The sequence below is a fragment of the Haliaeetus leucocephalus genome, unplaced genomic scaffold (genome assembly GCF_000737465.1).
Source record: "Haliaeetus leucocephalus isolate CR32 unplaced genomic scaffold, Haliaeetus_leucocephalus-4.0 Scaffold866, whole genome shotgun sequence".
NCBI classification, from domain to species: domain Eukaryota; kingdom Metazoa; phylum Chordata; class Aves; order Accipitriformes; family Accipitridae; genus Haliaeetus; species Haliaeetus leucocephalus.
Window position 1 is genome coordinate 711035 of NW_010973302.1, and position 27111 is coordinate 738145.

Consider the following 27111-nt stretch of genomic DNA (forward strand, 5'->3'; position numbering starts at 1 on the left):
GTGCAATAAATACTAAATAACAAGAAAGAGGAGGACAGAGCCAGGCTCAGACAAGGGATAAAATGCCTTAATGTTTCTCTTTAACTCTTTTACTTCAGTTCATAGAGCTCTAACAACCTGCTAGAGATATGCCAACACCAAAGGATTTAATTTTCATTAGCCAAGGATGGAGATGGTGCAATCTGCAGCACCCATTTGGCCACTAAGCTGCTCTAACTAAAAGTGCTCCATTGTACATGGGGATCTTTAATCACAGACCACATTTTTCGAGAAGTTTTGCTCCTTGCACCTTCTCTGGAATACTCATTCTGATGTCAGTCATTAATTTTCCACTTTACTTTTCAGGGGCCAGAAGAACCCAACAGGATAAAAAGATCCACAAAAGGACAAGCATCAGTGGCTGAACTTAGATTACCCTTGTAGGCTCAGGTTTTATGCCTCTGAAGTACAGACCAGAAGGATGCCTGGACACAAGCAGAGCACCGAGGAGGACATGTAGAGAACAAGTCCATGAAGAGCAATCAGCAGCAGTGACCAAAAACAGGGCAGGAAGGGCACCTTGTACAGCTTCTGCAGAAATATGTCCGGTCAGCAAGAAAAATGCCAGTAAAATTGTTTGCCACATCCAACACCTTGAGACGTCTCTCAACATCGCTGTATTTCAAATCTAAGGTTTATAATGACATCATTTGACAACCTGCTCAGAACACCAAGCAATCCCAAGGGCTCTAGACACACACAACATCGCTGTCAGAGGGTCAGTACGGAGAACCCCGTGGCGGAGCTGATTCCTGAGCCCACAGAGATGGGCAATGCGTTGGGTTATCATTTTGGGCTGATGGCAATCACAGGGCACTGTGCTGCAAGGGTTTTCTGTTGTGCCCTGAAATATAAGCAAGGTTGGGGTGCATGGCATGTGCTGGCATGCCTCTTCTCTGTGCTCCTTGCAGATGTGTTTCCATAGGCAAAGCTACTCCAAGAGCATTAGTCGTCTTTGGCTTAGGTCGCAGCACATCCCTCCTTCATGGACCAGAGGTTCATGCCTAGCGTATGCTCACCAGGTCTTCCCCTTAATTTTTTTCATACGTTCCCAACTCTGAAACTGTGCACTCAAACCAGTCCCCATACCTGCCCCACTCAGCCCTGCCTGCAGGACAATTTTAGTTCCTTCGTTTTCAGGAAGCAAACAGGATCAATCCTGAGCCACGCTGAATTTTTGCCAGCGCTCTCCCCCTCTCTAAGCAATTCAACACTCAGCTGCAGCAGAGAGAGTAGCTCTTCATTCCGCTCAGGGGTCCTTCTGTGCTTCATACATCAGCACATCTTACAGAATTACATGGTGGATGTGCAAATTTAAATAGCAAGGGATGCTACATCTCCAAAAGACAGCGAGGATTCAGCTGCTAGAAGTATGCAGGAAAAGGCTCTCATTGCAGGCAGGCAGAGATCTGGCTGAAGTCAAGTACTCTTCATTTTAAGCATGGGTGGATGTTGTTCCCTGTTCTGTAAGCCCTTAATCATGCATTATTTAAAACGGTAACATCATCTTTTAAAAAATACCCACTTGGCTTTTTTTAATCTCAATACATGGCTCTGAGTTCATCTGCAAAACAGAGATCAAGATGTTGCCTGGATATTTTTTTTTCGGAATGCTTCTCCTAGCACTGGGAACATGCAAAATGCTAATGTATGGCTGGTAAAAGCTGTGACTCCATCTAGCAGCGCAGGCTTGCTGCAGCACAGGCACAGCGAGGGGAGCTTTCCTAGAAGCAAAATTAGCAGCTGCAGAGGCACGAACTGCAAGATGCCAAGAGCAGAACAGCTAACAAAAATTCAGTAGCAAGAGCAGAAACTCTTTTCCGCTGTCTTTCCTCTTCCCGTTGCAACACACAAGCGCGAATGTCCTGTGTGGTTACAGCACCTTCCTTTTCTTTAGAGCTGGGTGTCCGCTCCGTTAGAGACAATCCAGCTGACATCTCTCATCCAACACACTGACACACACAGAGCTGTCCCAAGAAGGCATTTGGAGACGTTGCCAGGATTCCACCTCTGGGAAGCAGTGGGGCGGCACTAACTGATAGGACCCCACTGCGTTAATTTAGCAGAGGTGTGACAGTCAAGCAGCTTGTCTGCTACTAATCAACTCAGCCATAGCTTTCAACAGCTAAGAGGAAAGATTAATGTTCTACCGTGGGCTAGAGTCAGGCTTTTTCCACCGAGAGCCAAGGGGTTTATTTTGGTGAAGGGCTGTGATGTTACAGGCACTCCTGACACTGCTCCTGGGGGAAGAAGGGCATGGGGCTGCAGCCCTCCTACCCCCCAGTATACCCCATCTAGACTGGCCCCACCGCCGTCTCTATCCCAAGGAGCCAGGGTGCAACGCTAAGCCCAACACATCACCCAGGATCTTTTTATCCAGCCCCAGCACCCCTGGGTGCTCTCGTGCAACCTCTCTCCCACCTCCGACCACAGAAAACGCATCCCAGCTAAATCCTTCCGCTAGCAAGCTGCGGCTTGACTGCTCAGCCGCGAGATATTCATCTGTTAATGCCATTTATTTAGCAATATGATATCATGGTCACCTGAAGTGCCACAGGACGGAATTGCCTAAAGAAATCTGGTAGCTAATATTATTAGGGGCATTAGATAGGGTGTTTATGCGCAAGCTGCTGAGTTTGTAGCAGCAGGAGCACCAGATTTAGGCAGGGAAACAAAGTCAACCGTGCTTCATTACTTAGAGTTACCACCTCCTGCGGGGCACAATGAATTCCCCGACAGACATCCCTGCCTACCTCCGTCGTGCATGACCTGCCACGGAGCAGGGCAGCAGCCCAGCATCCAACAACAAGGTAACGTTACAGCCTTGAGGAGCAAAACACGCTGGGTTAAAAGCAGGGAGCTAAGTCGTAGGCAGCGATGGATTCTTCTCATAAGGCAACTTCTAGCAATTATCCTTCTGTTTTCGCAGCGCTCCCAAGGGTGGCAATGTTTAAGATCCATCCTGCGCTGCTCAGCACTGAGCAGGCAGATTTCAGGAGAGAGAAAGGGAGGGGGGAACGGGTAGGGGAGAGGCAACGCTACTGTCTCTGAATCGCTGCTAGCAAAGAAATACATTTACTGTTAGTAGGAAAAGCGAGAAGAATTGTTGCTGGAGGGAGAGGCAGGGGGCTGGATCTGCAGGCAAGGCGCAGTTTCGACCCGAGTCTGCCGCAGCCTTTTTGCACGTGCCGAGGAAGGTGGTTTAACGTCCATATGCCTCGGTTCCTCGCTGTCAGGTTGAGTCAGTCAATCCAGCCCACCAGAAATCATCTGACAAAATCTCTTCTTGACGGAAAGCACTGACTTGTCAAAATGGAAGCTCCTTTATACCACTTCTGACAGCATATTCCTCAGTGACAGCTAGACTCCTTGGTCAGAGCAACCTTAAAATGTCAGACAGCCTATGTTTAGGGCACAAAGCAGGGATCTGGCAGCCCAACATGCTCGATTCGGGGTAAGCATTTGAATTTAGTTCTTGTCTGTCCTAGGAAAGAGCTCATCCCAGCAGGCTAACACCACCTCTTCCTACACCAGCTTCTCCTGACCTTCTGGTGGAGATGCCTTCCTGCATTTTCATACACAGCACTATCTCTGGCGTCTCTGCGAACACTGCAGAGAGGAAAACTCACCCAGCCCTAATCATTACACCTCTCTCTGCTGCAGTAGCAGAGACCCTAGAGATAGCAATGCAGAGTGAGGCATAACGAGAACCTAAAGCAAGCCCTGTAAAAGCAGAGGAGCCCTGCTGAGTTCGCCGGGAGCTAGCTCGGTCTCAAAAGCATGGCTTGCTCTTCCACAAAGCAACTGCACACAGTTAATGAAGAATTTTTCTTCCCCATCCAGGAAAAGGTTGAATTCAAAGGGTTGGTTTAGAGCTTGAAAATAATTAATCTCTGTCAAGAGTAATTGACGACTATCTTTCTTAATGAGCTGCACCTTCAGAGGTGGCAAACAGCTCCTTAAACCAAGGGTTCAAACTGAAAATGCAGATTACAAGCGCACCTGGAGAGCAGGGAATGCTGATGAAGAGCGAGCTTCGCGTTGCTTTTGGCCATGAGCACCTCTGCCAAAACGCGGCGTTAGTGGGGGAGGAATGCCGAAGAACCTTTGCTCGGCTTTGGGGTGCGCGCTGTCAGAGGCAGCGCCGAGGATGCAAGGCTGCCGCAACCTCGGATCAGCGTTTTGTTAATCTCAGAAGAGCTGTCTAAAAGTGTGTTCTTAAGAAAGAGATATTTTTGCTACCACCCAAAGAGGCATAACATCTGGGAAAAGGAAACGATGATGTTTGCTCTGCTGAATATTGCATTACCCTCAACCGCTGCCTCGTGCCCCTCCTATAACGAACTCAGCCACTTGGTCTCCCCATCCAGCCCAGAGACCACGAGATTCAGCCCCACTTTTTGTGGCTCTTACGCGAAATCAAAGTATGCCTCAAAACAGTTAATATATTAGGATTCAGCTTGGATCATCCCTCTGCAAAGCCTGTGAGAGGCAATCTACCACATGCAGGAGTCTTTGCTTGTAGGATATGCTAAACTGATGTTCCTACTGCGACTTCAAAGCAATGATGACATTTTGAAGTGAGCTTTAAACGACCTTGCTCAAGAGACAATAGTGGTTTAGCTGCAGAGGCATGGAGCTTAGCACGGGGCAACCCACCTTGTGACAGTGGCGTGGAAATCCTCGTTCATCTAATTCTCCAGGATTTCTCATTATTTTTCATAAAAACAGCCCCAGTGTGGGAGCCCACGGAAAAAGAAAAAAAAAAAGCAGACATTTCACAAAAGAAATATCTGCTTCCTGCTTTCCCCAGATCTGCTATAATCAAAATTGAGGAAATCACTGAAAATAACCTCTTGGGTTAAACATTTTTGCTCAGAATGAAGAGTGAAATAATTTTACAATATTGTTTAAAATCATATTATCACTGTACTTCAGTCTTGCTTTATATAAAGAAGATATTTAAATAAAGTTACTTTATTTCAAAACTGATAGTTGAATTAATTACAATAGCTAGACATAACTGGTCAAAATTATCCCCCGGCTTCACAAACATGCTGCACTATCTGTTTTTTATTGGATACATATAGATCTATATACCAGCCACACACAGAGATGTCTTATGCCTCTCCAAAATTTTTTCTCTTGAAACATAAGGTCCTTTATAAGAATTACGAATTTCTATTTTCATTCCATTTCTGAGCTCTGTGCATCCTGTCTTCCTTGTGGTTTACAAGTCACCAATGTTTCTTTTTATTTCTACATTTCATAACATTGTCCTTACCCATCTTTAGAGACAAAACAAAAGGCAAAAAATACGTTGCAAATAAAATGTCCATAGCTGCCTCATTTTAGACACAGTGATATAAGATGAGCAAAGTTTGCAGGGAGAGTAAAATCTTTATTAGAACAACTAAAGTATTGGGGGGGGGGGGGGAAGACATTTTTGGATACTCAGTATGCCAGATAATACTGGGAAAAAACTGTCATGCTATCAATTGGGTGGTAAAAGGTATTACTCCCCCTACAAATCTTGTTTATTGAATATCTCAGCATGGAGCAAGGCCTCATCCTTAACACAGGGGGTACTCACCATTATTCAAAAGTAAACAACTCATATTTATTTCATAAATATATTTAGCTGCATTTTCCTGTGCTGATTACACACTTCCAGTCCTTGATGTAAATAAAGATGAGTTTTGATGAGCAGGTAACACCTATTAATATTTCATTCCCCACCCACCCCTTCTACATCCTCAGAAATAATCTTCTGAGTTTTTCTAATCGTGAAAGTTTCCAAAATGTGACAAGTCATTCTGAATCACGATCCAGGGGAAACAGGAGATGGACCGGTACCATTCTCCAGACCTGACGCTTTATAAAATGAGGTTGCAAAGCCCGCGGCGCATCATCGACTGGTGCCTCACATCCAAAATGCTGCTCCTTAGCGGAGCTTCTAGCACAGGTACGTTATTGAGAAATATTGGCCGCGGCTTCAGTTCAGATCCAGTCCAGCCCTTAGGGACATGCCCATCCTGTTGGGACAGGAAAGATTTCGCTGCTGATTCAAAGTCAAGCATACGCATCAATACCTGCTGCCCCAAGTGTTTCCTCAAGCCACAGCCAGGTCGGTGCCTCCAAAGTCTTCAAGTCAGCCAACATTAAAACTCTGGGCAATGAACTATGAAGTCTTAACACAAGCCTCCTTCGCAGAGGAAAGAAATAACACAGCTCACATTCCCAGCTCAAATATATGAGTTTTAGGTCCTAGCGGATCTAAAACCCACAGAGAGTATCCAGAGCACGTTAACTCTATGTGTGCTTGCAGAGATTGCTCTCGAAAGCCCACCAGACAGAGAAGTCCAGCACAGGCTCCTTCTTCACCTGCACGGACTGCCTTTCCTACCTTCGAAGGAAACTGTTCTGGGGCTCACCCTGCCCGTGGTCTTCTCCTCTGACCCACCACGAACACAAAGTGCCCAAGTGTCCTCAGGTGATCACATTAACTCTGCCCCAGACAAGGCCAGACCAATGACTCAAGGAAACTTGTGGAAGACTAATGGATTGGGGCTGACCTGCAGCTTGATCGGCTGAACTTCTCCCGTTTGTAATTATAATAAATATTGTTCTCATATTCTTAAAGGCTGTGCACGCGCAAGCACATGGGCACATTTCAGCATTCATCTGTCTTTACAGGAATCCAGTTTCCCATTGCTCAGGGTGACCTTACAGCCATTACCTCTCAGGACATATCTACGCAAACTCTCAGATGCACCATATATCAACCACAAATCAGGCCAGAATTGAACACAACCACCAACCTTCCAGTTCAAAGCTGGTTCTTGTCTCAGCAAGGCAGAAAACTTACGTCTGCCTGCAAAAGACCACACAGACTTAGCCCTAGATACAGCGCAGCTACCCCTGATCTGGTCTTTGACATGACCTGCTGCCCCATGCACATTTATAGCCCTTTGTGTCCAATCCTAAATAATTTCAGGGTGCTGATGGCCAAAGAGCCAGCTGGAAATCAGTCCTTGGCTCTCAACATCTTTTGCAAGAGGCAGGTTGGCAAGACTTGACCAAAATTTGACAGGTTAGCATAAACTGCAGTCACAGAGAAGACTGAATCAATTTTCAGGTATCTGTGCTTTTGAACATGGTTTTAAGGACCAAATGAGTAAATGCCCCCTTTGCAAATGAAAGGTCCTTCTTTCTCTCAGTAAAAGAGGATGCACAGAGAATTGTTTTGATTACAGACAGGTTTCAAGGATAATCAAGAATAGCCAATATGTGTTGGTGGTACCTAACTGCAACTTTTTCCCTCGTTCTGAGGAAAACTGGGGGTGACAATGCAGAGAGCCTAGCCTAACCTCAACCAGCTAAATAGCGTTAACAGCCTGTTGTCACCCCCAGAGAGAAGATGGCCCATGGATAATTAACATATCACCTAACCCCTCCAAACCTCAGCTTCTTTTATGAATCAGGACAAAACGTAGCCTTGCAAAAATATTCCAGTATTCCATCTTGAGGCATTCTTCAATCCACCTGAAGACCAAATCTCAGGAGTCATTGCTTTCCAGCTGGGTGATAAAAGCTGTACCCATCCCACACAAGGGTGGAGAAAGACACAGCCCCCGTGTCCCACCTGCAGCACATGCAGAGCAGCTCTGGGGCTGCAGACCACCAGGGAAAGACGGGTGAAGTCCAGCCAAATGAGAGTCACCACGGGGTTGGAGACATAAGGGTCTGTCCACAGAGCAGCACGGTTGATTCGGGATCAGTCTGCAGACAATCAAACAACGGGCTGGGAACTGGATGCAGAATTTCATTTGCTTTTGCGTCCCCGTTGGGTCAGTAGCTTTTATTAGTGCAGCTACAAGCTATTATGAATGCTGTCCTCCCCCACTGCTTTGGTAGGACATCAGACACCCTCAGAGTGAGCCAAAACCCGCAACACTCAAAGGAAAACCAGTGCCTGACTTCAGTTTTGAGCTGGTCCCTTGCATAAAGGCTCAACCATAGTCATACAATCCTAAGGCTTCATAAACTCAAGTGAAGCAGCATAAGGCTGAACAATAGCCCTTCCTTGTAATTAATACCTGCAATGTAAATTAATCCAGGCAGCCAATAGCAGCTGCTGGGTAAATAAGAATCTGTGGCACTAACGCTGTCAAAGGGCCATGGGCATACGATGCCGTGGATGTGAATACAGGGAATAGAGGATCATTCAAGCAGGAACAGTGAAAATGTAACCTGTTCTCCTTGAGAAATGTGTGGCATTCAACAGGGAACCTGACAGGAGCCATTTTATTCAGATAAGTACATGCAATCACTCAGGCATCTGCAATCACTAAATGTTCCTGCCATCCTCTGTAACTCTACTTGGATCATGAAAAGAACTCTACTTTTGTTTTGTGTGTGTGTGTGCGCAAGTTTTCAATTATATGTTGACTATTTCTTGGAACATACTCTTTTCTGCATTTTTTAATAATGCCTCTGGTTTTTTTCCCTTTAAATTAACCTCTTCAATGCTCACAGCCCTGCAGGGATTCTCTGGCTGGCCTGTGCTCCTCACCAAGAAAAATGCCGAGTCTCCCCACAGCTTGGTAGGTTTTGGTCTGAGCACCAACAACCCCCTTCAAATGCCTCTATAGAGCTTCAACAAAGAAAAATACAACAAAAAAAACCACATTTTTTCTCCAGTCCACATCCCACACATATCACAGAGAAGATGCACATCCCAGCAGTGACCTCCAGTTCAAGAGAGGAAGGTAAATCCTCATGACAAAGATGAGAAAGCTCTCCAGGAGATCAAAAGCTGAAGGTGTTGCAGGAGAGGGAACGTGGAGGAAATTTATTTGATTACCTCCAAAAACATACCAGACTGTGGCAACAAATGGAGCATGAAAGCAAAGCATGAGGCTAAGGTCGGTAACAACAGTGCCCGGGTGGTTTACAGAGAAGAACTAAAGAAAAAAGGGGAACAATGGTTGAAGAGGCATGACCAAAAAGGAGAAGAGTATGGCACTGAACACTGCTAATGGGAACACAGACTTAAGAAGGAGTAACTAATCTTTATTTACAGGCACATAAAATCACCAAACCACATAATTATTCATTTGTCTAGTAGCCTAGAAAATATTAATACTCAAAGAGTAAACACCACTGTTTAATCCATTTGGGAAAAAAAAGAAAAAAACCACAACCAAATTTAGGGCAAATGACTTGTATGTACAAAGAAAATCATATCACAATCTCATTTCAGACCTTTACAGATCCAGAGAGAGCCAAATTAATTCAGATAAATTTACATTTGCAGTTGACAGTTCACCTCAGCAGCCTGGGAATGTTTATCTTTCATTAATTATGGTTCAAGGGGAACTGCAACCTGAGATAGCTGAGCTAACCCTCTCCTCTTACAGATTCAGACCTGCCACCTGGAAGGCATCCAACCCTTCACCCGTGCCTCTGGCCTCAGCCCAGCTCCCTGCATTTATACGGGTGGCCACAGAGCATCCAGCCTATGCCACTCAGAAGCGGGCTTTTCTAGCTGGTAAGGGCAATGAGAACAGATGCATTGCTGACAAAATACCTGGTTAAATCTCTTCTTTCATACTCCTAAGGCAAGAGACAATCTTATTCATATTCGTCCTGGAGCAAGCACATAGTGAGCAGTTGACCTATAACCCAAAACCACTTCTCCAGAAGAGCGAGCGCTCAGGACTAGCTTTTCGGCTGGTGAAACGCAACGTTGCTCCAGCAATTTCATTGGAGCTGCGCTGATTTGTACCAGCTGAGGGTTTAGCCCACAAATCTTTTCCTGCTGAGAAACAGGTGTTGAACAGGATGGAGGAAATCACATGCATTCCTTTGAATCAACTCTCCAAGGCAGGAGCAATAATAAATTCAGATAAACTGTTGTGTCATTTAAAGATCTATTAAGATGGAATGGTTGACTTCCTCCTCGAGGGAACCTCTTGTTATTTGTGTATTGCTTTGACTCATCCACAGACCCCTCCCGCCCCTTAACTCTTCCATTTCACAACCTGAACAGATAAAAGAGCAGCAAAGGACTTTGGCACACACAGCCCCAGCAGTAACTGGGTGGGTTTTTGGCAGAGCATCTCCAGACGTTATCTCATTCCCCTGTGGCAGCCACCCTGGAGAGGTCTGCATTTATAAAACGCTCCCACATACATTTCTTATCAACGGATATTTTTTGTGCATGCTAACTCACATGCAGTATCCTTTAATACTTACACTTTCAACATACTGAAACTGTTTTAGGGGGTTGTATCTTAATAGCGCAAAATTATTTAACAATTCAGGGACAGTGTCATGGTGTATTGTTTCATTGTTAACTTCAAACAGAATCTCAATAAAAATAATAATGCTTTTCCCTTCTAGAGCATCTATCAATGCTCAAAGCACTGTTTTAAGGCTGGCAATAAACTGTTTTTGTCAAAAAAAGGTTCCTAAGTGGTCACATCAACAACATTAGTGCAAGAAATCAACTACGTATTCTCAAAAAGTTGTGATACTAGCAAAAACACATTTCCCCTCTTTTGCACGAAACTGTCTCTCCTTTCCCTCAGACCTGTGGCTGGTGGTGGGTGTATTTCCCTTTCCATGCCCAAAATTAAGCTCCCAGAAAGGAGCAGTGCATTGGTGAGGTCATCAGGAAAACACAACTCGGTTTCCTCATTAGCACTTGCAGATGAACTGCTGACATACCACCTGAGGCTGCTTTGCTGGCTCCACTTTCACATCTCGATCGTCTTCCCACTCACGTTACATGCACTATACATCACCGCATGGCCTACACACTGATATCAATTTGGGAGTACATGTCTGGTTTGCAAGCTGTCCTGGCTTCGCTTCAACATCATTAGCTTAAAACCACTCTGAAAAATAGGCACCAGTTCAATATGGATATCATACACATACAGTACACCAGCATGGAATTACAGCGAGAGGGTTGACTTGTTTATGGAAATTTCCTGCAGGTCATCACCAGAGCCTGGAAACACTTAACTTTTTATACACAGGACTGCAACCACGCTGCCTCTTCTGATAGCACACAATGATACCACCTACATCTTCTGGGGTAGGATGCCTCCCATCTACATGTAGCCTTTTAATCGAATTTAAAGTAGTCATCACAGATCCTTCAGTACCCAACCAACAAGCGGAGCTTCTCCAGATAGTGATCTATCCTATGCTACGGTGTCAGGTCTAACACTGGAAGAAGGAATTACCCTCTGGAAGCATCTTGCACCTTCCTATTTCTCTCTCCACTGACTATAAAGAAAATTCAAATTAGCTTAGCCTACGCGATTACTTTTTATATGGCTGAAGTCATCTGAAAGCAACCCTGTCCTTTCTGACGAGGCACCAGAAAGCCGAGCTTTTGGGAAAACCCTTACTTTTGGGCACATCCATGGGATTCAGGCTGCCAACGAGGTCTCTGACGTACAGTCCGTCGCCGTCCTCCTTGCTCAGCCAGTTGTTGCAGGGGAAATAAAACCGGAGGTGAGGTCTGTTCATGTCGGTCACGATCACACGGTCAAGGAACCAGCCCGCGTTCAGTCCGGTGTTATCATGCTCAATCCTAGAGGAAGAACAACCCTGGATTTGATATTTGGATTAAGACCGGCCACTAGTACTGTAATTTTGTGGAATGTATTATATTAGGCAAGGCTAGAGCAACTCTACACAAAATGCCTGTTTATACCTGTCTAGCCAAAGCGTTTCATAAGACTTATAGGCTTTTACAGGGTATTTTGAAAATAACAACCTTCCACATGTATTTGTGAGTAGATATCATAGGTGCATACATGGGCTATTACCTCCAAGGGGATGCATACAAAATATACGTACACCTGCATGTTCATTCAACATACACACTCACTCACACTGCATATCTAAAGCATAAGTCACTCTCCTCCCACCCTGTATCCCTCCTGCTCTTTTCTCTTCTTACTTTGTTTTATCCACCTCTTCCCATTTTTCCAGCTTTCTTTGTACTAGTTAATAATTTTTAGTATTATATAGGTCAGTCAGATGGAGGTTAAACATAATAATTATCATTTACATTACACTAATTTAGCATAAGAGGATAGCGAACCCCATTTACCTCCATTGGGACATATAAAACAGTCCTAAAAGCCTTCCTCCATGATTGTATATGACAGAAATACAATCCTTGGTGGGGAGCATGGATAGTTATAAGGAATATGGTAGGTGATTTCACGCTTCAGTTCAAATCTTAGGCAGTAAACAAGCTTTTACCACCCCTTAACTTCACCTTGATAGGAGCACATTAACAAATATAATGAATAAAACATGACAACGCTAAAAACTCTACAGCCTGTCATTCAATTAGCGCCTTGTGGAGCCGGTACCTTATTTTCTTTATTTGTCCGACATTGTTGGTTTTTACTCGGAACACATCTGTTTTGCTCCTCTCAAAGGCCGTGCTGCTCCTGTAATACACATGCGCCAAAAACTATGGTAAGAAAATAACAACCTTGTCAGCAAGCATACCTTGTGGCCTGACAGAGTGCTACGGTTTAAGGATGAAGAAATGTCATTTCTAGCACTGGAAAGACCTACTTTTCCACACCCTCTTCCCTGTGACAAGTTTTGGATAGCTCTAAGTACTGACATTTAAAAGACTTTTTCCCTTCTCAAGCTCTAAGAGTCCTTCCAGAAGCTGAGATGGAATCTTTGGGGGAAATGCAATGCTGGCCCAAGCAGATGCAAACCTTGGATCACATTCCATATCACCTCCAAGAATAAAACATGACAAAGGTTTTTCAAAATCCTCAACTAAATTGCCTGTAGAGGTAAGAGCTGGGGAAGCCTGTAAGACTTTCCCATCAGCAAGTGGCTTTTGGAGGTGTCTGAAAATAATCGTCAGCGAAAATATTTCAAGGCAGCACCAATGAAGCAAAAATTACATGAAGGACTCCAACTCTTTGGTAACACCTCGCCTGTGGTTCCTCGACTCTGCTAGCCCACCCATCGGTTGATAAAACGTAGAGGTAACAGCAAAAAACACGGGGATGTTTTCGCTGTTCTCCTCCAGGGTGGCTGGAAAGTGCTCGTTCGGAGTAATCGAGTCACAGCGTCATTTCACCCTGATCAACCAGCCCTTGGCCAACCAATGTGGAAGACCCTGGTGAATCTGGACCCCTGCACATCCACCTCAGTTGCTTTACAGTGCCTCAATATGCTTTTCATCTCTGCTTCCCACTCCCAGATGTGTCCTCTCCTGCCATCCTTGCCTCTGGGCATCAAGCGTACCCGCTCTTGCTGATGGAGCGGAGGGGCTCCGTAGCCCAGCGAGTTCCCTGCGGAGCCACAGATCTGCCCAGAGCTCAGCCAGAGATAAAAGCATCCAACCGCATCAAAGGTTTCTTTCCATGCCCATCTTCCAACATTTTTTTAATGACCGCTGAAGCTTCCTTTGCGACTTTCTCCTACGATTTGTATCTCATTCAAAGCAAACCAACTGTAAGACAGGGATTAGTTTGATATTTTTTTTGGTGAAGCGTTAAGTGTGTGGTTTGTATTTCACAGGTGCAAGTGGAAGGCAATATAAAGTATATTGGCCCAGGTCAGGGGATGCAGAATTTAATTCCCAGTTCTGCCTCTAGCCTGCAGTGTGATCTCTGACAAGCACCTCCATCCTTTCTGAGCTCGTATTTTCCACAAAAACACTATGAATAACATCAAGGCAAAACCCGTCCTTGCTCTGCAGACACAGCCTCTCCCACCTGCCCTCGCTGATGGGCCCCCATTTCACCTGGGCCACTAAGCATCGCTACAGATGATTAAACACAGCAAAATCCAGAAGTCACGTTAAAATGAACAAGAAACCACAGTGCTCCAGCAGCACAAAGCCACAGTGACAAGCAGCTTGTACTCGGAAAGATAATGAATATTAATAATCCAAGCAAGGGGGTTCCGTTTTGCTTGGCTCTCTTCTCCACATCACTGAAGGATCTGCGTGTGCCTTTGTTTAAAGGTTATTTTGTGTGTTCTGCAAATGCGTGCGCAACCCTCCTCCTCCCCCGTTCTGCTATTTCAGACACCGCGCCAGGAGCATCGCCGCTACATGAAAAGGCTAAAACAGTTAACCTTGCCACGAAGACAAGAGACAATTAAATCCATCCCAGCCTCCCCCAACCTAGCTGTCAGAGAGAAAACAGTCAGCGAGTGCAAGGCAATTAGTTTGTCAGGCTTGAGCGAGCATCGTAATGACAGCGTCTTCTCCCCGCATCGGCTCGGAGATCAATGCAGTGCTGCAGACTGCTATGGAGATGGCACAAAAGTATTAAGTGAGACTAATTAGCCCAAAGATTTCAGCACGCTGGTCCTGGTGGGTGCTGGTTTACGGCAGTTCCGCCACTGTGCTGGGCTGTTTCGGCTGCTGGGATGGTGGGAGAGCGGTGGGGAGGAAATCTGGTGTTGGAGGAGCAGCGAGTGGGCATCTGAGAGTGCCCATCGAGGAGATGCTTCACGCATCTTGAAAGAGCTTGGAAAAGCACTGGGAAACATGACTGTGGTCCAGAAGTCAAACTCCTGGGGAGCCTTGCTGTCAAAAGGTAGGAAGAATTTGACAAGTCTCTTCCCTTGAGATGGATATGCAGCATCAACAGGACAAAAAAAGGGGAATGTTTTAAGGAAAAATCCAGTCCTGCCCTCTAGCATTTTTCTAGCATTGTCAATTAAGTGGGAAGGGAGGGAGTGAGGGACTTTCCCATGGTGAATGGCTATACTGAAGTTTATCCAAAAAAAAAAAAGAAAGAAAAAGAGAGAGAAGGAGAAATGACAGCTGGGCTATGTCAGAGTCTGGTCCAGGTTGGAGCTGGGGTAAGAAATTCATAGCCTGTTTACCATAAGGAACTCATTACACTGAACAATGCAGCACGCTGGCTTGCACAGCTCCGGTGACAAATAAAGCAGGGAAAAATCTGACTTGGAAATTGCAGCACTAAATTTCTAATGTTCAAGCTTGACTGGTTGCAGAATCAAGGACTGGGCATGGGTAGCTGTAAGCAAACACTTAAAGATCAGCAGAATTTCACTTGGAGCCCTATCATTTGGCTGGGATATCAGGCTAGGGCAACTTCAGAAATATGTTTCAATCAGGTTTTTTATTTCACTTATTTAATTGGCTTTAGCAGCTCTATTTTTTATAGTCTGTTGTAGTGTTTTACCCAATTGCTTTGTAATCAACATCCAAGAAACTTCAACAAAAATTAGTATATGAAATTCTCAAATATTTTTTGTATCTGAAGCTGTTTTCAGATTCTTTTGGTTGAATGATTGCCTACAGGTTGCACTGCTCATGGTACTGCAAATGTACAATGATTTAGAGTACTAGGTCCCTTGGTTGGATAAGTCACATTGCTAAAAAGCACCACAAGAACTGGTGCATATTTGAGCATAGTATTTTTAAATCCCTGCATGCATGTCTTCTGTAGGCCATTGGCACAGAGAACAGAGCCAGGGCCACGAGAGTTTCGCTACTACTTGGTATATAGACAAAAAGACGCTATCAATGATGCATGTTAAATGCAAAAGTACATAAAATAAACATTTGCACTAGTAAATCACCTTCTTTTTTTTAAAATAAAGGGGAATTCACAAGACATAATCCAACCACCTAAATGAAAGCCACATTTGAAACTGAAATTTTGAATATTTGTAGAAAATAGTCTTTACTTCTGATCAGCTAAAAGCACCCTTTCCAGAGCTGAGCTCTTAGGAACAGAGGGAAAACCTGGGTACTGATCACAGCAGAGGCATAAAAATAATAACCACAACCTTTAGCAGCAATGGAGTAACCTGAACCAATTCAGCTTTGAATCACTGCATTAATGACCATTCAAATTGCCTTTTTATCAGGTGTTTTATCTGGCAATGCTTTGTACGCACAGGACCACCTGCAAAAGCACCGTGGATGAAGGGTTGCACAGAAGCACAAAGTGTTACCGTGGATGTCACTTCGAACAAAATTTTAAAGATGCTCCATTAAATCATCAGAAAGAGTCAGTTCTTGGTGGCATCTCCCTGCGACCCTGCCCGCAGGTCTGCCTGCTCCTGCCACTGATATTTAGCAGCACCGGGAGGGAGCTGGGTACCGGGCATGACTTCAGAAGGTCACGCACCAAAAACCACCCTACAGCCTGTCACTCTCTAAGGAAAAATAAATGCCATTTGGTTCACCTGCTATCTCATGGGAGGCGAGTTTCTCATGAACTAGGGGTGGGCAGCGTAGTTTTAACATACATAGGTGGCAGGGATGAGCGCTGATCTATCCCTGTTGTTTTCCTGGCTTGAAAGGACAGACAGCTTTGCTCATCTTCAGATTATCCAATATATATTATAGGCTGGCTGTATTTGTGTTATCAGGCCTCTGGCTAAGACGGCAGCTTGCTACAAGATGCAAAAAGATACTAGAAAAATGCTTACGATGCGTTTGCCTCATTCTTCTGTTTCTCCCTACAAATCCATATTGATCACTCCTGGAGAGAGGACACTGGCCTGGATGGATTTACGGACAGCCTAACTGCAAAAAAACCCCCGTATGTTCAAACCGTATTTACTCTTAACACAGAGCTCCAATAGCAGCATCATTAACCTCCTTCTTGGAGCAAGGAATACTCCAGGGAGTTTGGTCTGCAAATATTTTGCCAAGACTATTGTCAAGAAGATGACAATATCAGTCAGCAGGTGGCTGGAAATACTGCATAAAGCAGCATACGTCCAAAAATACTCCAGATGGAAAAGAAACCAGACAAAAAGCACAGCGACTGCAAACATCTCTGTACCAAGGACATTATTTTTTTTTTCTTCCCTACCAATAACCTGACCAGCAGAAGGAATCTTGCTTAAACAAGCATAGAACAATTAATGAAAAAAGTGGTCCCACTTGAAAGGATTTAATTGAATGAGATAAATTGCTCGGGGGTGTAGCAGCATGATGACACCCAGGAGCCAAACACCACCCAAAACCGTGAGAGCTCGTGTCTGAACGTACCCTGAAACTTTAGAAAGTGCTGTAGGGCACACTGAAACAGCTCCTGCCTTATCCATAAGCATTCCCAGCACAGATTTCAATAACCTTAATGGCACATCTTGGACATGTGTTCCTTCACTTTGTACTGCAATACAATGGAGCAGCAGTATCTTACTATCAGTTTTGCATCTTTGGTGGCATGATTTACATAAAGAAAATAAAACAATGGTATTTAATTTAGATAATCTCAGCTATGCTTTATGTCTTTGTTATCTGCAGTTTGGTTGTTATTTTCTGGAGAAACTGTATACAAAGCAGATAGAGCCATCGATAAAGGTGCAAACGTTGCTCAGCATTTCCCAATATTAAATTACATTTTGAAATTGCGTCTACTCTGCCATATTTGGGGGCAAATTTTATTTTGCTGAAAATTTCTATCCCATTCCCATGGAGAAATAATTTTGAAGATTTTAATGAGAACAAGGTCAGACATTTTTAAGACTGAGCTGGGGGTAGGGGCAGGATTTTGAGCAAGGCAGAAAGGTTGAGTTTGTTCCAGGAAGGCACCTTATACTCATCCCATGGGAAAACTGGCCAGATTTTACAGTCTGAAAGTCCTGCTGGCACTTATCAGCAGGGACCTGGTCTAGCAGCTAAATTCCCTTAAAAGTCTACCTGTTTTGAGTAAATCCCTGTTTCTCCCTCTAAGGCTTGACCTTTCTTGTAGTTGGTACCACCAATTGCTGGTTGCATAGCTGCAGGTGGATTATAATTTATACGTACACCAGTTCTACTGGCTCTTATCTTTGGGTTGTTTAACACGGCTGCCCAAGTACCCTCTTAGGTGGTTTTGTTCTTGAAATGCTAGACACAGGAGTCAATAAGCCTGAGCAAGAGAGAGAAGAAATTTCCCATTTTGTTTCTTTTTCAGAAGCGAATATAGACTCCAAACTGTGCTCTCACTTAACACTGCCCCAGATCATTAAGTCTTCAGAGCGCGGTCTAAGTGTTGCAGATTCGTATGGGCATTAATCAGAGTACAGTTAGATACACAAACAGCTTTTAAATGGGAAACATCCCGTGTCATTAAAGGAAAAGCATTGCAACTTATCTCAGAAGTGCTTCAGCAGCGATGCGAGAAGCCTTCCTCCACTGCACTTGGGGTTTCTTTGCTTCCTAGCCTGAATAGCCCCTTCTGTACCAACTTTCTAACACTTCCTACCTTATTATATTAACTGTTTGGAGTAAATAAGCTTGCTCCTCTGTATTTGTTTATTTATTCCAGAGCAGTTAAACAGGAAAATCAGATCTTCTGCAACTTGGTATGGCTTAGCAGTAGTAGAGCTACAAACATTAACATCCTTGAAAGACCATCATGTACATACTCTGCAATTCCTATGTATTTCCTGGCATTAGGAGCAGGAGAAGCTCTGTATAGTGACTCATGACCAGGTAGAAGGGACTGCCAATTAAAGGTATTCAGCATAGGAAATAAAAAATAAAATAAAATCTGTTGCACCATTCTCAAATTCAGTAAGAAGCCAGCTGTCACTTACCAATTATTCATCTTTCTTTGCCATAGATGCTAAATCTTTTCTATCTCCTTTTTTTTTTTTTTAAAGGAAAAATCTCCCCATGAATATTTATTGCAGCTGTCACAAGCTGGACCAGGTAAGCCTGACACTGAAAAGTGGTTTCATTTACACTAGCAAAAAATAAATAAATTTGCTACTAAATACTGCAAATGAGCTGGCAGCGGCATTCCCTGCTGAGTTTTGCAATCAGTCCTCAGCCCTAGAGTGGTGGAAGGCACATGAGCAAAGAGAAATAAAACACTATGGAGGATCAGCACAGTTTGTTCAGCACTGGACCATGGAGAAGCAGCTCACGCCTGTAGGAAAGGTCTCGGCGACTGCCAAAATGTCACCAAGCAGTCCCTTGGTGTCCCCCCATGTGCCCGTGATGGAGCCCGTGGAAAGAAACTTATTTGTGGTAGTGGTTTTAGCTTCTGGCTGAGCTGTAGCTGGTGCAGGATGGCAGGTGGGGATCTGGAGATTTGCGTAAACTGGGTTTTGAAGTGGGATTTTGCCCAGAGTGGCCAGGACCGAGCAACGCTTTGCCAGCACCCATCCACCATCTCCAGCACCGGTGGGGAGGTGTTGCCATCGTGTCCAGCCCCAAAACTGGCAGACAGTGACTGCAAAGGAGGATTCCTTCCAGTCCCTCCCAGACCCAAACACTACTTGGCTAAACCTCCTTGCCTAAATAAATGCATGTTTTGGGATAGAATTTGGGCACTGCCACTTTCAGGACTGATGGTCCTCCTGACAAGTCATGATGAAGATTTGTGTCTGTTTTTCACAGTTACCTTATTGTTGGCCAATGTCAAAAACACATGATATTTCATCAGCTTGCCATGTCTTCCCTTTACCGCGCATGACAATAAGATCTGAAATGTCATGTATTTCACTACCAGCACACAATCACAAAAGAAATAAGAAAAACCTATTCTAACCAGAATCTGAAATGGTAGCACCGTCTTTAGGCAATGCATGATATTTTAGCTTTCTGTCATACACGGGGAAATGTAAACACCTATAAAATGTCATGCATTTGCAGTCATAAGTGAACTCGTGTAAACATTTAGTTGAAAGATGCATGAGATTCCATCCTTTTGCCATATTCACAAAGCTGCATAATAAATTTAGGGGCAAACTGGCTATTTCATGGTTTGCTTCATATTTAGGAGACAAGACTACCAATTAAGCAGATCTGCGGACACTCCTACACTCAGACTAGCTTTTTTCTCACTGTTCCTCGATGAAGCACTGTAACGGGCCAGACTTTGCTTAGAGATGCAGCAATTATGCTGATGTTTGGGAAATCCCCAGTGGAAAGCTGTAGTTGCAGTTCCAACGGTCACCTCCTACGGGACCAGTTTGAAGAGCCCTGAACTGCAGAAGGTTGGCTTCCCATGCCTTTCATCCTTGCTTACCAACACCTCAGCCATCTGCTCTCTGCAACAAGAGGGACCAAGCCCAAAATGGTAACCCAGGTCTGAACAAGCTCAGATGGCTGCTGCTGCAACCTAAAATAATCCCCGCGTGTCCCTTCTTTCTTTCTTTCACAAAAAAAAGTGGTGAGTCCAGGAGGAAAGAGCAGGCGTTAACCAGAGTGCCAGCAAAGATGACTTGTACGACCCGTAGCTCGTTTAAGGCCACAGCTGATTAAGAAATCTATTCTGGGGATCTCTTGACTTCTTCTCTAAATGGCATACAGGGTTTTTTTGAAGGTAATATTTGGATTCTTCCCATAACCACGTGCAGAAGAGCGCTTTGACAATGAAATGGCTCTTTATGTAAATGCTGACCACAAGAAAACTCCCTGGAAAGCAAATGCTGCTTTGATGGCTTTGCCAAATACTACGAGGCAGGTTTGGGTGCTAGAAGCTCTTCCCCCAGCAGAGCTGCTGCGGCTCCCAGCTCTGCCACTGACCTGTTGCAGGACCATGTCATCTTTTACCTCCTTGCCTCAGTTTCCTTCCCTGTTAAATCAAGAGAAACGGTATTCCGCTTTATAAGTTCATTGGGATGTCTGGATGAACAGAGACAAAGCATTTTGTATAGATATACAATACACAATCAGCAAGTTCTCCCTCATGTTTCTAGGGATGCTGGGATAATAAAACTCCTTTGCCTAGCTCTGATTTCTGAATTTCAAATATGGCAAACAGGGCTGAAATTTCATGTATTTTCTTTACCATTCCCATATCATTTTCTTTACAGACTCTCATGTTTGAGTTGCTTCACTGGGAAGAGAAGCTCTTTTGAGGGTAAAATTTAAAATAGCTGCAGGTACCTCTTGTCGGTGCTGTAGAAATGGAGAAAATGTGAAGTTACCGTGTGACATTAGCACAGGATTAAAAATTCTGAAGCACATTTTCAAGAAAACCAAAACAATAAGAACACCGAAAAACAGAGACACACAGCCTCTCCTATATCCTGTGGAGAAGGGATTTCTCCTTTATCTTAGTGCAATTGTCTGGCTAAGAGGAAATTAATACATGCAGAGCTGGGACTTTGTTAAAAGTCACCTTGCTTTCATGGGAGCTGAGCACCTGCGGGCCCTGATGCTCACTTTTTTTTTTTTTTTTTTTTTTTTAAAAAAAAAAAAGCTTTTGAGAGAGTCTAAAACCTCATAGTGGGTTCTTATATTGTAAAGCATAGTTTCCACTAAGTTCAACATAGTGGTAAGAATTGAGAAGGTGCATCCAGTGGATGTGCAACCGCAGCGGTGTGCAACAAGGCATACAGCAGATAGAATGGAAACAATCTAAATTAGGAATCAGCTGAAATTCTTCCATTTCTGCTTGCCACAGATTTCCTACGGCTGGGTGTGGGTGGTTACTCATCAACAACATTACTTCAAACCCACTGAGTTACTCTTCAGAAACGTTTAGGGACATTTGTCTCTGTACCTGACTTAGCATGGAGACCTCAGTGGGATTTAGGCATGCGAACATGGCCCATCATGCCCACTCCAACAAGCGACGAATATTCTCAGCTCCTAAACTGGGAGCTCCTAATTTAAGCTTTAAGAAAAGCAAGTGTCCCCACACCTTACAAATGTGAGCCTTACATAATATGGATCTGAACGCACATTTCCACCTACAGAAAGGAGTGCAGGTTTGCAAGGGATTTGGTAAGAAACGTGCAACAGCAAAAATTCAGATTTCCCTGGTGATCTCGAAATACCTTTTAGATTTATTCCCTCAGCATCCATCAGCACAATATTACGTTTCATCAAAATGCAATAAAAGTCACTGAAGAACAGGCCTCAAAGATACAGATTCCTTCCAGGTACTCACTTGCTGGTGAGATGAGTCTTGGGAGTAATCCCAAGCTCTCCAAAGAGAGTAACAAAGACGTTGGCATCGGTTCCTGCTCCCCGGACATCTCCTGTCACTGTCACCACCTCGTAAACTGTGGAAGGAGAAAAGAAAGATCAAGACAACAGGAGAAATCCCTCACCCTATACATTATAGATCCGAGCCATCCCCAAACCTGAGCTGAAATACAGACCCCAGAGACGGATGTCTGCACCCCCCACTGAAACAAACCCAACTCTTGGCCAGGGCATAGTCACTGTTAAGGATCAACGCAACTGGTGAAAATCATCACATCAAACTAAAACTGCTAGAGACACTTTACATGGGCAGAGAGGGCTTGAGTTAGGAGAGATTTTGCTGAAAATAAAACACTTCTCTGAACACATCGCCACCCCACCGTAATGCATGTGCATGTATTACATATAAGAGATGAATTTATGTGAATTGTCAGAGTAAAGCTGCTGAGCCATTTTTCATTTATGCACATGTCAACGCAGTGCACACTTTCCTGTTTGCTCTGATAATATATTTATATGAAGCTGAGAAATCACTACAGCCAGAAAGTTTGCATTTCAGTTGTTCTGGAGACTTTACCAAAGACCAAATGTTAAATCATGATGAGAATAAGGTAGGAAAGCACTTAAATTAGAGTCTCAAAGCTCTATCAATTTTCTTTCCAAGTAGTAGATTGAGTGGTGACTCTATTACCACACATCGATATCTTCTTGGGAGACACACAAGTTAAAAATAGCCTTTTACTCAAGTGGAGAAAGGCATGACAAGATCCGATGGCCAGAAGGTAAAGCTAGATAGATTCAAATTACAGTCAGACACACATTTCTTAAGCAGGATGACAAGCGAAGTTAGAACAAGACTTAAGGCTTGAAAACAGGTTACCTTTCTGATGGACTTGTCTTGGATGGCTCAGTACAGAAGGAATTGGGAGAAATTACAAAACTTTGCCTATGGCCAGACCGAGCATCTTGATGGCCCATTTTGGCTTTAGACCACATAATGGTCATTAGCTAATCAAAATATTTCAGGCTCAGACCTATAAGCTGGAGGAAAGGTTAAACTTTCATTATTTCATCTTGCACAGTCTGACTGCCAAGTATGTGATTTCTCAGATCTAAGGCTGTAAAAATGTCCTTCTTCATGGGTGCATCAGAACTGTTATGTATTTTGTTAGTGCCCATCTTTTCCTCACTACATCACACATATATTCAAAAGAGACAAAAAAACATATTGGGACTCTACTCTGAGCATCAAATGTTTTTCCCCACTAACACTCATCCCTCAAAGCATCACAGAGAAGAAATTAAATCACCATTTTAACTGAGAAGCATGGAGACAGAGTGCTAAAGCAAAACCCAGGCCACTCATGTAAAACTGATTAAAAACTACTCCTCATTTCCAGCGCCTCTATTGCACTGAGACAGAAAAAAAATACCATAATATTTTCCTAACCTTGCCTTTCCATGAATGCAAATAGGACAGAAAGGGGACATTATTATAATAAATACAGTAAGTTATGATCTGTGCTCAGCTAAATTTTAAGAATCCCTTGGCTTGGCGTATTTCATTTATGGGCTCAAAGGAAGAGGAGATTTCTTTGCAAAAAAAGAATATATGAAATCCACAGCTTGCATATGAGTAATATGTATGAACAATGTTTTCATTTCACCTTCCTCCTGTTAGCATTCACACATGCCAACGGGAGACGTTTGGCGTAGCGCGGAGAGACAGACAATATCCTCGCATCAGCCATTAAGAGGAGGAAGGCTCGTAATCCACCCTGCCCCAGTTATTCACCACCGATCGCTCCACGGTTTTCACCGCTGTATTGACTCTGCTTTGGAAACAGCGAGCTTATGTCATTAAATTATAATATTGCTGCGCTCGTTTATAGCAGCCTTTTACGTCTGGCCATCTTGAAGCGTATTGCAAATTATCTGTACCGCTGAAGTACTTATCACTGTCAGAGCATCCTATAGGCATTGCCAAACTGGCAGTTACACAGCTGAGCACCCCTGTGCAAGCTTTCATTCGGGAAAAGGGACTTTAACGCATCGTCCCCACAGAGACTCAGCAAAATTTGGCCCTGTTCCTGTTTTCAGGGGGTGAGGTCAAGTTGTGCCCAGCTTCGTGCCCAACACATGGCTGAAGGTGTTTTTCCTGTGAAAAGGGGGGGAAAAAAAGTCATCACAACACTGTAAGTTCCCAGAGACTTTTCAAAAGCTCAGGCAGGTTTTCTAGTGAATTTTTTTTTTTTTTTTTACTGCTAGAGAAGTGCTAGGATTTACAAGTTATATGTGGCAGGCAGACTCTGTCATGTTACATCTGCCCATTTTACATCAAGTGGAACCCATTCCTGAACCGGTCTGCTGCACCTCTATGGGTATTGACATCACCTCACCTATAACAGTAATTTCCTTACAGAAGATGTAAGTCAGGCTGATCTACTTCCACTTTTCAACTCCTAACAAATGAGATGATGGGATACAGGGAAATTAAGTGTCTAAGACAACACCATCAACAAACCACAGTATCCCCCCCCCCTTAAAAATCAAAACCCTTCTCTAATTCCCACAATGGGAGTCTCACAGTTGCAAGAAAACACAAGCCATAAATACACACAAATTTGCACTTTAGGTTCACAACCCCAAATTCACCCTCCACATACTGCGGCGAGCAGGCAGCACATGGAATGAGTGGTTTTTACCGGGACAGATGTGCTGAGCCCTGCCTGACTAACACATGTCATTACTGAGCATACGCTGTGGTTAGCACCATTTTAATTAACTTTGCACAGAGGGACAAAAGGAGGGGCTGGGTTGGTGACACCAGCGTTTGACAAGTGCCGTGGTGCATTCCTGGAAGAGGAAAGGAGCCCTGCTGCCCCTTCTCTAGCACTACAGCTGTGCAGCCAGCTGTGCTTTTGGCTGTCTGACATGGTTGGAAGTTATCGTGGGGAAAATTTGAGCTCCTCAAAAGAGATCGGCTCTCGAAGTGGAGTTTGGGAGGACTGGTTCAATCCCATTGACATGTCCACAGAGTCAGCTGAGAGACCAGTCCTAAGCAGACACTGCAATATTTTACCAGCTGCACACTTCAAGAGTTTCTGGTTTTACAATCTCAGTCAGCAGGACTTGAAACATGAACGTTCTTCAGAGCTTTGCAATAACTTTTGGCTTCCATGATGTGAAAAACAATTCCTCATACGTGTTCCTGCTGATCTTACACATTGAGATGTACTTTGGCAGAGATCTCTTAGCCTCTCCAGGGATGGATAGCTTGTACCCACCATACCTGTATTTCCTTCTTGGTCAAACTTAAGGTGCAAACCATGACATTCCCACGTCCCTGTGGTGATGTGCTCTCCTCCCCAGCCTGACCTGTATTTCCCATAACCCTTCTCAAGTGATAACCACCAGTGGCAGACGTACGGGATGCGTCTGGTCGTGATGGCTGCATCCAGCTCAAAGGGGATTCAGGGGAGACAGATAACAACACAATAGCCAAGGGCTAATTTAAGCAATGTGCCTGCCTAACCACAGTGCTGGTCAATGTCCGACTCCAGCTAAATTTGGAAGAAGCTAACATCTGTAGTCAGTATGCAAACACGACTGAGTCAATTATCTTACTCCATAAATAGTGGACAGCCCAGGGCCCGTTGAGGTCTCCTGCACGGCAGCGGGCTGCACGCCAGGATCTCTCCTTGAGGTTGAGAGATTCCTTGCCACAACAGATTCTCAGTAACTGATTAATAGCATGCTAAACTTTGAAACCTTAGCTAAGTGATGTAAAGGATTGATTGCACATATATAATCCTTTAGACATAAACCATTGACCAAGTCTGGGACTAGGATTGGATCCAGCTGCACCTAAACTCCCCTCTGAGAAGGAGGTCAGAATGTAAGGGGGTCCTTTCTGAACCTTGTGACTCAATGGGAGGGTCTCCCTGACAGTTTTGTCTGACCCTGTCCTTTATGAAGCAAATATCAGGTGAATCTTGTCATCAGATTTTGTTAAATCACTGTTGCGTTTACTATCAAACTTGGTTAAATCGCTGTTTTAAATCAATAAACATATTGCTACTTCTCTCTTACGAGTGAAGTGTGTCACTCCATCCGCAACAGTCCCCAAATGTCAAATATTGGCATTGGTCATCCGCCTCCCTTCAAATACGGACAGGATGCCCCAAGTGTCCGTGCCTCTTCACCCAAGCTGCTGCTTGGTCAGGTTGTTAAGCCAGTGTTAAGATGCTCCTGCCAGTCTGTGCTATTCCTTAATGCTTTTCCTACCAGTGTTGGCCGAGTTCATTGGGTACCATGGGTAGCGGAGCCCCAAAGAGAGGTCATGAAAGCAAAAGGGAGAGCACTGGATCCCAGTTTGAATGCTGTCCTGCTCCATGGGCCACTGCTCACAGGAAGACACCTACATTTGGATGTTTTCAATTGGCGAACAATCTCACCCCCATGGTCAAGATAAGTCTATTCTGAGTGCCCAGAACATGGCCAAGTTACAGTAATCTATAGTGTTAGTAGGGGAATGCTTGACTTTCAGGCCAGTCTCCAAATCTTGCTTTTCTCCCAGTGGGCTAGGCAGAGTCAATACAAAGATTTTAATACAGCCACTGATACAGACCCTTTTGTTCCAAATATTATCTCAATCAAGTGGAATTTGGTCCACTTATCTCATCTGGTAGATATTGAATCCCCAGCTGACTCCACTGTTCAGCTATCCAGCATGAGGATTTTGGAAAAGGGAGAAAGTTTCAGCAAGCTAAACAGAACTGATTTGCTATGGACTGCAAACCCATTACTGCTTTTCGTGGGCATATACAAGCTCAATAAAGGAAATAATAGACACTAGTTTCTTTGCAAAAATAAGCATTCAAAAGTGGTCATTTCAAGTGCAAGATACAGACAGCATAAAATCAGTATCAAGTTACATTGCAGTGTTGCTGGAAGAACTTACATCCATTTCCCTGTCTTGCAGAAAGAGCTGATACTATAAGCCTGTCCGTTCAATGGCCAGAATAGAGAAACACTTGCTTCAAAATGGGTACTAAAATTATTGTAAAGCTGTAAAGACTGACAAGTGGAGACTGAGTTCCTCTAGCTAAGAGCATGCAAAAATCCCTCAGCTC

The 27111-nt window shown here is 44.0% G+C and overlaps 1 protein-coding gene across 1 annotated transcript in view; it reads right to left on the reverse strand.

Moving 5' to 3' along the window:
- LOXHD1 (lipoxygenase homology domains 1) overlaps positions 1–22048 on the reverse strand; it is a 125565-nt gene extending 103517 nt beyond the window's left edge. The window contains exons 1-3 of the mRNA XM_010582978.1: positions 21939–22048; positions 12444–12524; positions 11466–11650 (exon numbers count right to left, since the gene is read on the reverse strand). Coding sequence (XP_010581280.1) covers positions 11466–11586 — 121 coding nt within the window. The 5' untranslated portion in view covers positions 11587–11650; positions 12444–12524; positions 21939–22048. The remainder of the gene's footprint in view (positions 1–11465; positions 11651–12443; positions 12525–21938) is intronic.
- Positions 22049–27111: the final 5063 nt, after the last annotated feature.